Source organism: Anabrus simplex, chromosome 3 (genome assembly GCF_040414725.1).
Source record: "Anabrus simplex isolate iqAnaSimp1 chromosome 3, ASM4041472v1, whole genome shotgun sequence".
Classification (NCBI taxonomy): domain Eukaryota; kingdom Metazoa; phylum Arthropoda; class Insecta; order Orthoptera; family Tettigoniidae; genus Anabrus; species Anabrus simplex.
In genome coordinates this window covers 148,643,943-148,663,224 of record NC_090267.1, presented here as the reverse complement: position 1 = coordinate 148,663,224, position 19,282 = coordinate 148,643,943, and the positions used below count along the sequence as shown (strand labels likewise).

General features: G+C 39.8%; 2 protein-coding genes across 5 annotated transcripts in view; one reads left to right on the top strand and one right to left on the bottom strand.

The window, feature by feature from the left end:
* LOC136866098 (pre-mRNA cleavage complex 2 protein Pcf11) overlaps window positions 1-19,282 on the bottom strand; it is a 444,626-nt gene that overhangs the window by 6,695 nt on the left and 418,649 nt on the right. For all 4 annotated transcript variants that reach the window (XM_067142769.2, XM_067142771.2, XM_067142770.2 and 1 more), the window contains one exon: window positions 16,525-16,756. In XM_067142769.2, coding sequence (XP_066998870.2) covers window positions 16,525-16,756 — 232 coding nt within the window. The remainder of the gene's footprint in view (window positions 1-16,524; window positions 16,757-19,282) is intronic.
* The window catches only part of AsnRS-m (asparagine--tRNA ligase, mitochondrial), a 196,657-nt gene that overhangs the window by 144,632 nt on the left and 32,743 nt on the right, over window positions 1-19,282 (top strand). The gene's annotated exons all lie outside the window — the stretch shown is intronic.

Here is a 19,282-nt window from a genome sequence, read left to right as displayed (position 1 = left end):
TCTATAGAGCTCATCTGGTTTTACCAGCACCACATCCAGAATAAGGTGCCCTTCCCATATGACATTTGGTAAATTGAGATCACCTGCTACAATCACGTTCCTTTCCTTGTCATTTCCCACATAGCTGATTATCTTATCAAATAATTCTGAATCATCATCTGCGCTACCCTTTCCTGGTCTGTACACTCCAAAGACATCGAGTTGCCTATTATCTTTAGAGATGAGCCTTACCTCTAGAATTTTGTGTTTGTCATCTTTAACTTTTTCGTACCTTACAAATTATTCTTTCACCAGAATGAATACTTCCCCCTCCTACCATTCCTATCCTATCTCTATGATACACCCTCCAGTTCCGTGAGAAAATTTCTGCATCCAGTATATCATTTCTCAGCCATGATTCAACTCCTATTACAATATCTGGTAAGTATATATCTATTAAATTACTTAATTCTATTCCTTTCTTTACAATACTTCTACAATTGAGCACTAACATTTTTATGTCATCTCTACTTGATTTCCAATTCCCTGTTCCCTTAACACCGCTCCCTAGCGCACCCTGTTTCCCTGAATGTACCTCCCTATAACCCTTCTAAACAAATTTCCTAACTTATATGTACCACTGCAGTTTAAGTGAAGGCCATCTGAGCACAGATCCCTATCTCCTACCCACCCATTATTTCACATCTAAGTGAACTTGGAGAAAATGCACAATAAAATCAATCTCATGTAGTTTACACTTTAAAAATTCGGGCAGGACAACCATTTGCAACCCTCCTGTAGGTAAGGCTGATAGAATACATGCACGACAGCCCTTGCATGTTATAAGAAGTGACGGAAAGGGGACCCCATGGGGGCTCAAACCTGGGAGCATTGATCGGCAATCATGGGACCCTAGCTGAGTCTGGCATTCCTTGCATTTACTTGTGCCAGGCTCCTTAAAATTGCTACCCAACCTTACTTTGTCACCTCTTACTCTCTTCTGACCTCTTCATTAATAGGGGGTTCGAACCCCACTGTCGGCAGCCCTCAAGATGGTTTTCTGTGGTTTCCCATTTTTACACCAGGCAAATGCTGGGGCTGTACCTTAATTAAGACCAAGGTCACTTCCTTCCACTACTAGCCCTTTCCCGTTCCATCATCATCATCATAAGATCTGTGTCGGTGTGATGTAAAGAATAAAAATAAGTAATAGGTTTGCAAGATGTAGAGAGTCTTTCATTTTCATGGCCTTCTTTGCCCTCCCCTTTCTCTTGCCAATGCCTTCTTTCATCGAAGGATTGTACCTCTAACTTTTTCTCTTCTGATTAGTGTTAAGACTGGATAGTTACCCAGTTGTATTTTCGCTTAAAACAATCATCATCACCACCAACTCAGATGATTACTTGCAAGGGGTCATGGCAATGGTGATTATTGTTTTAAGAGGAATTGGGCAACCATCCTTGGTCATCTGAGAGTCCAGATTTAAATCTGATAGATATCAGTTGGTCCCAGGTGTGTTCCATCTTCTCTGCACCAGGAGCTGACAAATTTTAGAAGGAAACCAGCTCGCAAGTTGACTACTTGCACAAGACCCCTTCTACAATATATTCTCTCTAAACTCTCTGTCAAATCTTTTATTTGTCTGACCCACAAGAAATAAACTTCATAATTAATCCGTATTGTCAAGCTCATTTCCTTTTTTTAAAACAAATTTTCATTTCTTCCGTTACAGACTCCCTTCAACATTTAAAAACTTTAAAACAAAAAATCAGCCTCAACTTCGGTTATTCTTTAGGAATTTCCCCCGATCATCGTATTTTAAATTTTGAAGTCTATCCTGAAGTACATACTTCTCCAGGTTTTGAAGAAAGATCCCTTACATCAGATTTTTTATCTCAAACTTGAACATTGACTTGTTGAGGTTTTAACCCGACATAATAATAATAATAATAACAACAATAATAATTAATAATAATAATAATAATAATAATAATAATAAATGTTTTGATTTCGTTTATGCTAATTTTTGTATCTTTTTTAGCATAAGATGTTCCACATTAGGAATGAAACATGCACTTTTTAAATAATGTAATTAGATTTTAAGCTGGATTATATTACATAATTACATAGACTAGCAATTAAAACAAACTAGTATTGGAAGGTGGGATTCTCCAGAATCATTGTTTGTCTGACCCAACGATAGACAGTTCACAAGGCCTGGAGAGTCGTTCATTTCTGCCTTTCATGACACTCCGCTTTCTTTACTGTTAACAATCTCTCCAAGTTTTCATCACCAATAGATGACCTACACTGTGTTCACGTATTAAGTCATCTGACTAAAATATCCTCTTCTTCTCTCCTAATGTGGTGGTGGAAATAATAATAATAATAATAATAATAATAATAATAATAATAAAAAATGGCTTCAGCTATTGGGCTGCAAGGCTTAAAGTGAAGCCATTTTAGGTGGCCTATGTAACAATTTAAGCATGCGACTGTAGTGCCATCTAGCAGTAAAAGTGGATGTCTACTGGAGGATTGTTTATGATGAAATCTCTTAAAACCATCACCACCACCATAATCTTCACTACTGCATGGTTTACAGTTGGAACTTTCTGGTGGGAAATTGTTGTATCAATTGGATTTCATATTATTTTTTTAAAGTACTTATTGTTTAGCCAAAGTAACTGATAAAAAAATTGCTTCAAAAACTTCATAGATCATGCTGAAACAAAACAACAACTTTTTCTCTACATCTGGGACAGCAAAAATATTTTCTAGAGAGAATGATTGTGATAGAGATTTACTTACGACTAGCTTTACACATAGTTATTTTAAAAGTGAATCTCATATTGAAATTCTGGAAGGAAAAAACAGTAAGAATTAGCACTGAGGGCTAGTATCAATGCATATTTTTTTTTTATTAAAAAACAAAAAACAAACGGCTTATACAGTAGTGCAGTAACTAGATCACAGGGATGCAACTTCATTTCAGTTAGAATGGTTGGATAAATGCTATCATTTTTCAAGTGGCGATCAAGGAATGGAACTTAATTCTTCTATTACAGAATATACAGAAATTCACAACAAAAACTGCAAATGGATTTTAGATTACCTACAGACTTTTAAAGGATATATACTGAAACTCATATCCCAAGCAGAGCTGTAAGAACTATGTTGGCATGGAGCAAACTGAAAACTGTTATCATCTAAGCTGGTAGCTAAATATGTTTTACAGGCCTCAGTTGTATAGCCGAAGCAAATCAGTGTATACAATATTTCAACACTCAATATTCGGTCTCACAGCGACCTGGTTGCAGCACTGAAATGGTACCCTGGACATCAATTTCAAAGTTCCAATTATGCTGCTCTCTAGCAGTGAAAGTGGAACTCTTCTACAAAAAAGTATAAGGATGAATAGTTGATGATGTTGAGTGATGTTGAGTTATGTTGAGTTTGCAAGAAGAGGTCTTAAAAATGCCAATAATGAGTGTCTTCAAAATCCCCCGATGGGGTAGGGCCTATAAAATATATCCATGGCATCCCCTTCCTGTCATAAGAAGCGACTAAGGAGCACGAGCTGGCAACCATGGGGCCCTACCTGAGTCTGGCATTCCTTCCACTTGCTTGTGCCAGGAGGTGGTAGTGGTGGTGATTATTGTTTTAAGAGGAAGTGCACCTGGGCAACCATCCTCTATATAACAGTAATCAGAGGGACAAAATGGAAGGGATCCAACAACTCGAAAAATGAAGGTATCGGCCAAGCTCTGGCTCTTCCATACTCAGTAGAATGGCATAGCAACGGCAGAGCGTGGTGACACGTTGCCGGTCCAGTAATAAACTGGTCCAGCCACAAATGGAACTGAGGAGCATGGCATAGCTATGGTAGAGCGCGGTGACACGTTGCCGGTCCAGCCACAGATGGAACTGAGGAGCATGGCATAGCTACAGCAGAGCGCGGTGACATATTGCTGGTCCAGTGACAAACCAGTCCAGCCACAGATGGAATTCAGGAGCATGGCATAGCTATGGTAGAGCGCGGTGACACGTTGCCGGTCCAGCCACAGATGGAACTGAGGAGCATGGCATAGCTACAGCAGAGCGCGGTGACACATTGCTGGTCCAGTGACAAACCGGTCCAGCCACAGATGGAACTGAGGAGCATGGCATAGCTATGGCAGAGCGCGGTGACACGTTGCCGGTCCAGTGACAAACCAGTCCAGCCACAGATGGAACTCAGGAGCATGGCATAGCTATGGCAGAGCACGGTGAAATGTTGCCGGTCCAGCCACAGATGGAACTCGGGAGCATAGCATAGCTACGGCAGAGCGCGGTGACACGTTGCTGGTACAGTGACAAACCAGTCCAGCCACAGATGGAACTGAGGAGCATGGCATAGCTACGGCAGAGCGCGGTGACACGTTGCCGGTCCAGTGACAAACCGGTCCAGCCACAGATGGAACTGAGGAGCATGGCATAGCTACGGCAGAGCGCGCTGACACGTTGCCGGTCCAGTGACAAACCGGTCCAGCCACAGATGGAATTGAGGAGCATGGCATAGCTACGGCATAGCTATGGCAGAGCACGGTGACACGTTGCCTGTCCAGTGACAAACCGATCCAGCCACAGATGGAGCTGAGGAGCATAGCATAGCACGCAGAACGCGGTGACACGCTGCCGGTCCAGTGACAACCGGTACAAGCATAAACAGAGCTGATGAACATAGCATAGTAGGCTTACGTAGCAAAGGGATGCACAATTTGCTCTGTTCTTTGATGATGTCATGATCACGCTTGTCTTATATGATTCGATAATGGCACACTGGTGGTAGGTTATAAGACTCAAAAATATTTTTTAATCTTCAATTAATAATTTCATACATAATAATGTTATTTGTTTTACATCCCAATAACTACATTTATGGTTTTCGGAGACGCCGAGGTGACGGAATTTTGTTCTGCAGGAGTTCTTTAACTTGCCAGTAAATCTATTAATAATAATCTTGTTTGCTTTACGTCCCACTAACTACTATTACGGTTTTCAGAGACGCCGAGGTGCCGGAATTTAGTCTCGCAGGTGTTCTTTTACGTGCCTATAAATCTACCGACACGAGGCTGACGTATCTGAGCACCTTCAAATACCACCGGAATAAGCCAGGATCGAACCTGCCAAGTTTAGGTCAGAAGGCCAGTGCCTCAACCGTCTCATCCAGGCAGTGTAAGTAAACTGACCGAGCAACTGGCTATACGGTTTGGGTTATGTATCTGTCAACTTCCAATCGGGAGGTAATGGGTTCGAACCCCACTATTGGAAGCCTTTGAAAGTGGTTTTCTGTTGTTTCCCACTTTCACAATATGCAAATGTTCCTTAATTACGGCCACGGTCGCTTCCCACTCCTAGTCCTTTCCTATGCCTTCATCACAAATCCATGTCGGTGCGACGTAAAGCAGATTGTGAAAAAAAACATAGAAAAAAGAAAGAAGATGATACGAGGCTGTCGAATTTGAGCACCTTCAAATACCACTGGACTGAGCCAGGATCGAATCTGCCAAGTTGGGGCTAGAAAGCCAGCACTGTACCAACCAAGCTACTCCGCTTGGCACAATTTTATTTCAAGAAGTAAATTACAAGAATTACTTCTTTTTGTAACACGTAACGATTACAAGTAAACTTTGCTATGCATGTGATCATTACAAGTAATCCGATTACTTTTACCCAATTACTTTCCAACTCAGAAAATGAAAGCATTTTGTGTGCAATTCTTACCTAAGATTCTGACATGTGAATGACCTATAATATTGTTTAGAGATCGCCGATAATCATTTTGAAACATCTGACTTTTTAAAAAGTATTCAGTGCTGTGAATTTAAAATGTTCATTGATCACATTCACCAGATTATATGTTTAGTTACAGTATCAAAAATGACGTTTGACTATATTTTAACTATGTTAAGAAAAACATCCATTATTATTATTATTATTATTATTATTTGTAGAAACGTTTTAGTGTTGAAGTAGATTACTGTGGATTTCTTTCGTTCACATGAAATAATGAACACTGTACCGGTATGTCTCCGCCCCGCTCTTGTCACAACATCTCTAACGGTACGGGACGATGATGGCTGGATCACTGGACCGTTTGCGGATAGCTGTAACAACACTTCCCGGTACAGCAAACTGCGAGTTGAACACAAGACTGTCACAGCGGTGGACCGGCAGCAGCAAACTGCGAGTCGCAGCGCAACACTGTCGCAGCAGCAGTGGACCGGTAGAGAAGAGCCTCCTGGAGCAGGTTGTCACTGCTCCATTCCGAGAATAGGTGACGCGTACCGGTACACCAGTACCGACACACCTCTAATACTCAGTTACAGAATACTGCTATTCTAAATGGCTTAACAGTGCTCACACTAAAATAATCAACACGCAGCTCAATCATCAATGCGCCTCATTACAGGATGTATTCGATCTACTAACGCGCTGGCTACGGATTCTGAGTAATATTCCACCACCACCTCTAAGAAGATGTCAATCACTGCTGAACACATGGAACAGAATCAAAATCAACCCACTGTTACCAATACATGCTGAAATTTCAGTACTATTACTACAGCAATTGCAGTTCAGATAACCATCATGATGAACAGTAGTCAGCCTCCAGGACAACTGCTTCAACATCAATGATGCCTGGAATAATCAGTGGCAGGAGCAAACTTCCTTGACACATCATCACATAATTAAAACTTTCTGGTAACAGCCTGCAGGCTTTCAGTTACCTGGACGACACAGGTGCACTCTCAACTGGATAAGAATGTGCCAGGGCAGGTGCAGTTCAATACTGAACCAATGGGGTTGGAAGTCCTCCCCCTCATTGTGACTGCGGTGAAGAACAGCAAACTATGGACCATATAGCATTTGAATGTTCCCTCAGAGCTTTTAGAGGTACAATGAAAGATCTCTACAAGCTATCTCAAGTAGCCATTGACTGGATTCTCCACCTGGTGCTGGCAGTAGTGGTTATTGTTTTAAAAGGAAGTAGGGTAAAGTAACTCCGTGATACTAAGGTATTTTTGGTCCTGTTTACTGAAATGTTGTGTCATGGGGATGATCACACTTCAGCTGAAAGAGGGATAGTGTTGGAGCACATTGCAGTTAAAAATCTGAAAAACGTACAATCTTTAATATCAAGAATTTATTTACAAAATTTACAGTTGAAATTAGGTAATTCCATGATATGTAACTCTGTGACAATAAAATGTTCACAAAGAACCGTGCTTTGTCATAACAGAAACTTGTTTGTAATATAAAATAGGTTTACATATCCATTTCAAGTATCTTTCAGTTTCCTATGTTGCTGTTGTTATTTACTACAGTTCAGGGCCTAAATATTTTAAAAGGACAATAGAAGTGTCAGTTTTAGCCACTGTCATCAGAAATATCACATCCATCGCACATTACACATTTTGGCACTTTTCAAGGTACCAAACATGACAAAACTAGCATTCAAGCCGCTTGGCCCCATTCTTCTTCCTGACGTTATCTGCATAAAAACCTCCCACAGCTGTTGTTAACCTTTTCTTGAGGCACGGATTTCAACTTGGGGCCCAGTTATGGATTTCATTCCCGACGTTTCTGGCCTGTTCTGACTTGGTTAGCCTGGTTAGTTGTAAGTCCGAAATCCAAAGATTGCATTATTGTAACACAATTTATTATTTTAATTTCTAGTTTGGACGACACGACAAAGGGCTTTCCAATTTCACCAATGGTGACACACTGAGGTTCAGCTAAGAATTTAACACAATAATGCTTGAGCGTGCTCCATGGGATTCGAAACTGTTTAGTAGCTTTGTAAACTGTCCAGCCTTCGTCCTTAACCAAACGCAATGCTTCTTTCATGCTTTCTGACATGTAGGAGCCAGCCGCTTTACTCTTCTTGGGCCCACCATCACATGCAAAACCTAAGAAAAATGGTAATCTTGCTAAGCTCATTGACCTCTAGCCTGTAGCATGATTTGTTTGTAATTTTTTGTATCTAAATTATTAGTATCTTATGTGTAACTCTTGTTGAAACCAAACATTTATGTTAAAACTGCTTTTAATAATGTATTAAAATGCACAACACTGCTTTCACTAAAAAGAAAAGGTGTGTTGACACTTCTAACTTTCACACAGGACTCTGTAAAATCTCACACAGGCACCCACAGAGGGTGTTAGCTACATTGTAGGAGTCCTGCATTCACCAGCCACCTGGTGGTAGAGTTTGGAGATTCGGGTCTCAAGCTACACACAGTGATATAGGAAATACAAACTTATCACGGCATTACTTGATATCACAGAGTTACCTTACCTTACTCTACAACTGGGCAACCATCCTCAATTAACACTAATCTCAGAGCTCATAAGATAAAAACTTCATGGTTTTGATCTGCATTGAATTGTAACCACAATAATAATTATTAAATTAATGTCATAATGGTCCACCTTTCAATACTATAATATGCAATATTTTGAATTACATTAACTAGGGACTAGTTTCAGCCTGGGCTGGCCATCTTCAGCCTTAATGTTAAACATCTAATAACTAAACAAATGTACATACACACAATTGACATAAAACAAATGAACAAATACATAAATGACATTAAAAACTGGGATGAAATTATGAGTAAATTTGAAAATAAATTAGGCTCTAAATTCTTAGCATCTTGAGTATGCTCATCATCGAGACTCTATCATGTACTAATATTCATAGAACTGATAGTTCCATCCCTGCTAATCATTACAATTTCAATTGTAAAATGGAAACTGGTAAATGTTGATCCTGTAGTCAATCACTAAGGCCTGGTTTCATCAACACATGTTAAATATATACTAACAAGTAGTTAGTTAATACGGAGTTAAAATTTAAACATCTTGCTAGGTTTCTTGCGTTTCATCAAACTTTTCTTGTGAAATGTTAACTAATCGACTGTTAACTCTCCCAATATTGCGAACTGGTGCGAATCAAGGAGGCAGTGGTACGAACATGTACAAACATGCCGTTTTACAGCGCGCTCCGATGCGCTTTTGTTTGCGTACAGCTGTAAAATATGCCGCGAGAAGTGAAACGGAATCGTAATTCTAATTTTTCCTCCTTCGAAAAAGAGTTGTTAATTGAATTAGTTAGTATTGAGTGCAAGCGCACGGATGGCTTGACGATAAAACAAAAGGACGAGGCGTGGGAGAAAGTCCGCGATGGTTTCAATGGGGTTAACAGATACTTTTTTAGCGGGCATCCACTGTCACTTAACAAAATCACTTCGTTAATTGTCCAACTTCAAACTGTGCTCCGATATGGGAGTTATTAAATATTGTATTGTCGTGTGCAGAACCATACCACCTAGCAAGTATATCCCTGATTTGGAGGTTAGGCTCATTAATCACCTGAACATTAACAGAGAAATATCCCTTCCGATTACGATATATTTCGGCCCAATTGCCTCCAGGTGATTGGATTCTTTCATGTGTGTAATCTATTGCACCTAGAACAAACACTAGGAAAACGGCTTATTTCATAGAAGTCGCAGATAATTTGCTGACGCTCTTCTACTGAAGGGAATGTAATGTTATATGCCTCCTCCTCATGGATGCTATTGCTGCAGACACTCGTCAAACAACTCTACTAACAGTGTCTTTCGAAATTCCAACATTGTCTCTGACCATTATGTGAAAATAACCAGTAGCAAAAAATCGTAATATTATCAGTACCTGCAACACTGGAGAAAGAGGTTAAGTTTCTCTTCGTAGGATATTCTAACCTCACTCGAATTTCGTCAACAACCTTAGCAATGACTATTTTTGATAACCTGTATCTATGAAGAAATTCCGCATCCGTCAAATTTTCAAAAGTCATTACGTCGCTGAACTCTTCTTCGATCAGGATTGTTTTGTAAAAGATCTAAATAGAGCAATTTCGCATCGAAAGCGAGAATCACAGCAGCCATTTTAGAACAGGTTGCTAAATGCTAATGTTAGCCATTTAACATTGGAAATGGCTGATGTTAACTTTAATACGCAGTTTAACATTTGTTAATGTTAACAGTTGTTGATGAAACACAAATTTTCTTAAATCGTATGTTAAAATGATGTGTTGATGAAACCGGGCCTAAATCTACTTGAGTGCTGTTAGCCATAATCAAGTCACCGGACGCCGCTGTAAATAACCACCAGCTGACGCAGAACTGCTAGATGGTGTTTCAATATCAATCAACATAAGAAAATGAAATGCTCTCGTAGTGCTTATTAAAATCATGCTGAAATGGTGTTGGACACTGTCAGGACAGCACATGAAGATGTGGTTAAAACGGATACATTGTGTCTGGTATAAAATTTGCAATTCATTGCAGTGTCCATGAAGTTAACCTGAATAAAATTAGATAAAATTAAATTAATGAATTGAAGGAGAGAGCGTGTTAGTTAGATGGCATAGGTTATATGAGACTTACCTCTCATTGCGGCATGTGGTGTGTGGCCTACTGTTGTGTGTGCCTCATACTAATGGTTGTGAGATTCAAAGGAAAAGGAAGGGGCGGGGCAAGGCGAGAGGTCGTGAAGGAGAGGAGGGCAGGGGAGGGGGAATTAAGGCGGGGCTGAAGGATGTGGGAATGCCACATCCATGAACAAGTTCAAAAGTTATTTAAAATCAGGAGTATACAGGATTATTTGCAACAGTTGTAATTCTTCTTACGTTGGACAGACCGGGATGAATTTTAATATAAGTTATTCGGAACACGTCAATGTTCTGAAGTACAATAAAGTTTCAGCTGTAGGACAGCATATGCATGACTATAATCACAAATTCACAGACATAAAACAAGATATGGAAATTCTCAAAATCATCAACAAAGGACCCCTCCTTAACATTACCGAAAGCTGCTTCATACATATAGATCAATATTTCAACTTGAACCATATTCTTAATGAAATTTCAGAAAAGCCAATATCCTTTTTGACCTTCTAATTCCCATTTTTAGAAACGTTAAACCAACAAGTCATAATTCAGTTTTTCATAATATTCACAGCACCTTTCCTCAGCAGCCATTCTTTATCCCACATCCTTCAGCCGCGCCTTAATCCCCCCCATTCCCCCCTCTCCTTCACAACCTCTCGCCTTGCCCCACCCATCTCCCCTTGCCTCGCCTCTCCTCACCCTCCTTGCCCACCCCTTCCTTTTCCTTTGAATTTCACAACCTTTAGTATGAGGCACACACAACAATAGGCCACAGACCACATGCCGCAATGAAAGGCAAGTCTCATATAATCTATGCCATCTAACTAACACGCTCTGTCCTTCAATTCGTTAATTTAATTTCATCTAATTTTATTCAGGTTAACTTCATGGACACCGCAACGAATTGCAAATTTTATACCAGACACAATGTATCTGTTTTAACCACATCTTCATGTGCCGTCCTGACAGTGTCCAACACCATTTCAGCATGATTTTAACAAGGACCACGAGAGCATTTCATTTTATTACTAGCAGTTTTCCGCCTGCAATGTACAAAGTATGGTGTTGTTCGTTACTATCCTTACGGATGTATTTGCAAAGTTTTGAGTTAATGAAATAAAGCACAAGATCTGCTGTGGTAATAGAATGTAATATTATGTCAACAAAACACTTGAAAATACATCACACAAAGAAATTGAATTTAACGTTCCTTGGAACAATACTATGTGCCGAACTGTTAAAAAGTTCTTCAAACATCTTCGTCATGGAGACAAATGTACTCATAACTTTTCTCAGAATCTACCAATTTAAGTAGTTATTACCTCAAAAGAAAATGCTTGATCCACTAAGTACTTTTAGACCAAAACGAACTGTGTACCTCAATTAGAACCAAAGATATGATTGCTTCAAAGAGACAAAACATTGAAAAAGTCAAATAATTTGAGGAAGGCGGAAGTTAAGTGATTTATAGTACCTGATGACAAATCTGTGCATGAATACCTTTCAGTTAAAAAAAGAACGAAGGAAATCGACCGGATAGAATGGCCGGACTGACTGACTTCAGTTTTCATAATTGTTTTAAATATATAGATGTTGATTGATGTTGAAACACCATCTAGCAGCTCTGCGTGAGCTGGTGGTTATTTACAGCGGCATCCGGTGACTTGCATGCGGCTAACACCACTCAAGTAGATTTGGTGATTGACTACAGGATCAACATTTACCAGTTCCCATTTTACAATAGAAACTGTGATGATTAGCAGTGATGGAACTGAACGTTCTATGAATATTAGTACATGAAAGAGTCTCGATGATGAGCATACTTGAGATGCTAAGAATTTAGAGCCTAATTTATTTTCAAATTTACTCATATTTTCATCCCAGTTTTTAATGTCAATTATATATTTGTTCATTTCTTTTATGTCAATCGTGTGTATGTACATTTGTTTAGTTATTAGATATTTTACATTAAGGTTGAAGATGGCCAGCCTAGGCCGAAACTAGTCTCTAGTAAATGTAATTCAAAATATTGCATATTATAGTATTGAAAGGTGGATCATTATGACGTTAATCTAATCAGAGAGAAAGAGTGAAGGGGATCTAACACTTTGAAAAATGAATGTATCAGCCTAAGAAAGACAAGGGCCATGAAGGGCGTGAAAATAAAAGACTGCCTAGGCCTCGACACCTAGTACCATCGGGGTCAGAAAAGAACAAAAGTTGACCACGGGAGTACGGATAGGGAAGATGAAAGTGTCTGGTACAAGTACGTGGAAGCAATGTCAGGACTCAGCTAAGGGTCCTGTGGTTGCCAACTAACACTCCCTAGTTAAGAGCCTCTGGGGGTCTTCACCTAGACCTAGAGTTATGAAAAGATTATGAACGGTTATCTGTAAAGTATTTTCTTCTTTAATCATACGATAAATAAATCATAAATAACAGGAGGGATGATGCCTGATGATAGGCTGTCTGTGCACATCCAACATATTGAAAATCGATGGCAGCATGTGAAGCCACACTATTTCAGGATTTGCAAGGAAACAGAATCTCTTTATAGATTACCTCGTGGAGTTTCTGTGTTCTCCAATATTAGTCTTGCAAAGCAAAGGGGGTCTGGGAATGTAAGCCACCAGCTTAGGAGACAAAGTGAGAAAGAGTAAGGTTATGATCACGCGTCATGAAAGTTTTGAACTTTGTGTGCGTCTTTAGCATTTTTCTTCTGCAGTGGTTGGTAACGAAATCTCTGAGTGTTCATTTGTGGGAATGATGTAATATTCCATCAAATTTCAGCCTATGGCAGGGGTAGTAGGCGCTGAAGGTATGGACATGATGATGCTTGTTGTTTAAAGGGGCTTAACATCTAGGTCATCGGCCCCTAATGGTACAAAATGAGATGAAATGTAATGACAAATTAAAAGTACAAAAATCCTCCACTGACTAGAATTCAAAACGTGAAGATGAAGAATGAATGGATGGATATGAATTTGAAACAATCAGTGGATCCAACCCGCAATGCCTCACATTCACAGAAACTGCCGTAAAACAATAGTATTACGGACCAAGGGACTGCTTCTATAGCATAATACTGAATTGACGATGCTTGTAGTCTAAAGGAGTCCAAAATCCAGGTCATCGGCCCTCATAATGGTACTTATTGCTAGGAAAGTAGAACCATGGTATTTGTCCAGTTGCGGTACTAATCAAAAGTAGCGCAGACTTGCGGTATTCCACACATTATGGTACTACTCACAGGTAATGAAATTTGCACATGTAATACAGACCTATGGTGTCTCGCACATTGCAGCTCCATTTACAGGCAACGCAAACTTATGGTGTTCATCACATAGTGTACTAACCACAGGGACTTGCGCTATCCCGTGGCGTTTCTCATATAGTGGGTACTAATCATAGGCAAGCCAGAACCATGGTGTCGCTCCTAAAGTGGTACTAATCACAGGTACTGTAAAAGCCGGCAACGCACTTTGTTGCTACTGATCACAAACCTAATTTGTACCTAACATAGTGGTACTATGCACATGTAAAAGCGACCCATGGTGCTCCCCACGTGGTGGTACTAATCACAAGTAGTTTCATGGTTCTAATATAATAATCCCTTGGTTGCCCTTTTTAGTCGCCTCTTATGACACGCAGGGGATACGATGGGTGTATTCTTCGTCTGCGTCCCCACCCACAGGGTTTGTGTGTTTGGTCTGCGAGAGGTATTTTATTTCCCTCAAGTCCGCCGGCAAGCTGGTTAGGACCCCCCTATCCGCCACCTGGGACGTGTCACATGGGAGTATCACCTCTCCCCCTGTTACGCCAGCGTAGTAGGTTTGTGGAAGGTATGGACAAAGGTGTGTGCATCATTACATTACATTAGGTCATAAAAGTAATTTTTAGGAGCAGGTGAGTTGGTCCCTAGCGAGCATAATGAAGACATCTCTCCTCTAGAATGATTCTGAGGTAAGAATAGCTTCATTTTAAGTTCAGTACTATATTATAAACCTTGTCGTTTGGATACTATGGTTCGATCAAGATCGTTCCCACATAAATTTATAACAATAAGGTTATCATTACTACTGGGGCTTGAACTATATTTTCATGATTCATGACGAAAAATGAAATGTTTGCCACAGAAGCCTCTGGGGTGATACTATTACAATTTTTAGCAAGGAAATTGAACTTTCACGTTCCCACAGTACTGGATTTAAAAAATAGCTAACGAGTAAGCTGCAGTATAGAAATCACAGTTTTGAACCAACTGCTTGCTGTTTCGTACAGATTTGAATTATTTTTTTTTTCTTATTTTTCCGACTTGAACATACAATCGGATATAACGACAATCCGTTATAGCAAATACATTTTTTGTTGTTATGTATTCTTGTCATAACAGACTTCTACTGTATTAATATTAACAAGGCTATATAATTACAAGCTTGTCCTGCAGTGTAGGGGTAGCATGCCTGCCTCTTGCCCAGAGGCCCTAGGTTCAATTCCTGGCCAGGTCAGGGATTTTTACCTGGATCTGATGGCTGGTTCTAGGTCCACTCGGCCTACGTGATTATAATCGAGGAGCTATCTGACAGTGAGATAGAGGCCCTGGTCTTGAAAGCCAAGAATAACGGCTGAGAAAATTCTTCATGCCGACCACACAACACCTCATAATTTGCAGGCCTTCAGGCTGAGCAACAGTCGGTTGGTAGGCCACAGCCTTTCGGGGTTACCAGGGTTCGGTTATGTAATAATATTTTTTCTCCTTTCAAAATTTCCCTTCCTAAAATTAGGGTGGGGGATTGTTTGCGAGTATATATATATATATATATATATATATATATATATATGTCCAACCCTTATCCTATTTCTATGCGGGGTTGAGTATGAAGCGAGATGAATCTTTGTAACAAGTTTTTACGACTAGATGCCTTTCCTGACGTCAACCTCATCACAGGAGATGAGATGAAATGAATGATGTGATATATGATAGTAGCAAGGGAAAGGGTGATACCCAGTGCCAGTATATAGCCTACTCCTGTCAAATAGCACCAAGGGATCTGCTCAAGGCTTTATGTCTCCATCCGATGAACAAATCACAATCGACAGCGTCATATGACCCCCACTCCATATGGGTGGGCACTGCGGAGAGATTTGGAATTGAATCCAGGCTTTTGGCACGCTATCTAGTGATTAGAAATTGTATACCACCACCTATCTCCTACCCTGCCGGCCAATATTCTGATGGTGAAATTTTTTCGACCAATGGGACTCAAACTGGCTAACCACGGTGTCAGACCATGTAGACTTCACGCCCTTAATGATCGTGGCCACCGGGCGGGCTTGTAGGGATTATTTGTGTGTGTACAATATATTTAATAAGTCCGACTCCTTGGCTGAATGATCAGCGTTGAGGCCTTCAGTTCAGAGGGTCTCGGGTTCGATTCCTGGCCAGGCTGGGGATTTTAATCGTGTCGGATTAATTCTTCTGGCTCGGGGACTGGGTGTGTGTGTTAACACTTTCCTCTTCATATTTAGACAACATACTACACTACCAGTCACCACAGAAACATGAATACATCTCTCCATATAGGGTTGGCATCAGAAAGGGCATCTGACTGTAAGACAGGGCCAAATCCACATGTGCGACAGAGTTCGCACCAACGACCCCACAAGTGTGGGGAAAGTGGTAGTAGAAGAAGAAGAAAATACAATATATTTAATACTAATAAAAAGAGAATTCTTCAGAGTTAGAAAACATTACATTTCTTAATTATTGTTTCACAGAAACCAAACATCCTAAATTTGTGTGAATAAATTCTACCTCTGAATAACAGTAAAAATCAAATCATCAACTCCACAAAAACATAGATTACTGTAAAACATCACCTTTTTCATTCTAGAGTATTCAGCTATTATCAAAGAGTTCAATCCAGCTGCAGAGACAGCAGTTGGCGATTCCAAACTTGGATTACTATGAACTGCGCTAATGCTTAGGGCTTGAATCGAAACCCATGCACTAAAGAAATTTATGGATTTAACTGCCAGTACTAAGCATATATATTTACCTTGAATCTCAGGTTCCTCTTGTGTGGATGGCTCGGGAATATTCTCAGCTTCTAACTTTAAATCAGTCTTCTCGTCTTCTGCTGCTGCTTCTCCTTCCCCTTTTTCAGTTTTTGTTTCTATGTCTCCGCCTTCATGATCAGGGGTCTCTTCCATCACATCAGGATCATCTTTGGATTCCTCCACCTTGGTATCTTCAAGAACCGATTCTTCATTTGAAGTTTCCAAAGAAGCCTGTACACAAAATCATAACAATACTGTCAAGAATAACAATAAATTAGCAAATATGTTTCTTAGTAGTAATGAATGAATCTAATATTGTTGTCAACTGTAGATCAAAGTAAACTCTCATATTTATAATCATCAAAGATACAAAATGCAGACTGTTCTAGGATATCTCCCTTTAGACATCTCATTCATTAATAACGCCATGTAGGCCACCAAGCATTGATCAGAATGTACTGTATTACATATTCCAAAAGTACTTTACTTAATGTGGAGAATGAACACAAAGTTGTCCCTTACCAGATCTTACCTTGCATAATTTTATTGCTGATCATGAATTCTGAGCATGAATAAATACAAGCTGATAAGACTGACATATACATAATACATATATACATTGTCATAACAGACTGTTATGCCTTTACAGTATTCATTAAGCATGCCTCTATGAATTATCTAATTGCCTCCACAATTCTCTATTTATTCTCTATTTGTAACTAGCTCGTGTAAATGTGGCATTGGTTAGTTCCTCATCTCTTGTCATCGAATCTTTAAAAACTGAGCATTCCAAATATCCTCCTGCCATTGTTAGCACCTGTATGTACCACCAAACATTCTCAGTATTTTTATGTCCATTACAACCAAATTATGGATAAGGTACCTTGAGTCCGCCGGCCCCGTGCTGTAAGGGTAACATGCCTGCCTCTTGCCCCGAGGTCCTGGGTTCGATTCCCAGCCAGATCAGGGATTTTTCCCCTGCATCTGAAGGCTGGTTCGAGGTCCACTCAGCCTACGTGATTCTGATGGTGAGATAGCGGCCCCGGTCTAGAAAGCCAAGAATAACAGCCGAGAGGACTCTTCTTGCTGACCACATGACACCTCGTAATCTGCAGGCCTTCGGGCTGAGCAGCGGTTACTTGGTACGCCAAGGCCCTTCAGGGCTGTAGTGCCATAGGGTTAGTGGTTAGTTACCCTAAGTCCATACAGCTGGATTGTAGAGACAGTTTTGTACAGGAGTTGGCTTCTATCTTACAGAAATCTATTGATCGCTAACTGCGGGCTCACTGCATTAGCTTAGCTGCACTCTGATTCAATTTCACTCACAAGGAGACCTTGTCACTGATTTGATCTATTTTCAATAAATGTGCAAGCTATGCGAAGAACCTTCACCGGTTCAAATTGCAAGGCACCACTCCCACCAATTCTGAGAAATTGAATTTGAATATTTCGAGAGTGCTTCACTAGATCAGCACGCAACACATTCATTTCCACAATGAACATGCAGTGCAACGAGCAAGCCCAGTGATCCATGGATCTAATCTCACCTCCAGTGTTTCTGTGGATTAATTTTAATGTTCAGTTTACACGCTATATGCATTACAAGCACATTTAAGAGATGTACAGTAATATGCATTTAACAATATTGGTTGACTAATGTGCAGATTGTCATCTGCTTCTTTGTGGGAAATTAGATGTTATGTATTGAAAATGCGAGTACCTAATTGTTAAAGGATGATGTTTCAAGAACTATGTACATAAACTTATAACCAGGGAATGGATCTATATGTAAATACAGTACATACCTCTTTAGGAAGCTAAAAATTAATTATATTTTGCATTATCTTTATGAATCATGACGTGTGGAGTTGAAAAATGGAGTATTCGTTTTCCATATTTTGGAGTTTAGCACATATGTTCCATATTTGTCGTCATTAAAATCAATTTAGTCCATATTTTGGCTAAAAAGTATTAAATTATATTAAATTAGCAGTCCTCTCAATAATGGAGAAATAAATTAAAAATCTATATTCAAAAAATTAATATTTTAACTGGTGTGCAGGTCATTATCACGCCTGTCCATGTCTGGGCTGATAAAATAAACTGATAAGCGGTGCGAAGAGAGAGAGGTTGAGCCCGGAAGTGGTGGAGATCAGCCAGTCAGTACCGTGACTATCCGAATCACACTTACAGCACTGAAAAGCTGCATTACATAAATACTGATCTGTGCCATAATTTTGTAACTAGGGAAATCTCATTCATCGACGATGTGGTAGTGGTTTCCGGATTAGTTTGTAATTTGGGCATTCCCTTTGATTGCTGCCTAACTCCATCTAGTTCACTACCAGTCATTCACAGTTTGAATTAGCAGTGAGATGGATCATAGTGTTCTTGAACGTTCTGTGTGTGCAGTTGTATATTGATATTCATCAAAGACATTAACGTTGTTACAATATGCCTAAAGTAGCTCAGTCAACCAGTTTAAAATTGAAAAGTTACGAATCAGAATTTGACAGTAAGATATTATTTTGTAATTTGTGTCATTGTACAGTGACATCTACTCAAAGGTTACTTGTGTAACAACACGTTTCAACCAGTAAACACCAGGCTAACAAACAATGAGATTCCAAGCAGAGACAGTTGTTTCTGACACAACCAGCAACTTCCAGTGTAACGCCCGAGTTCAACACCGATCTCTGCCGTGCTCTCATCTCTGCTGACATACCTCTCTTCAAACTGAATAATCAGTGCTTTAGG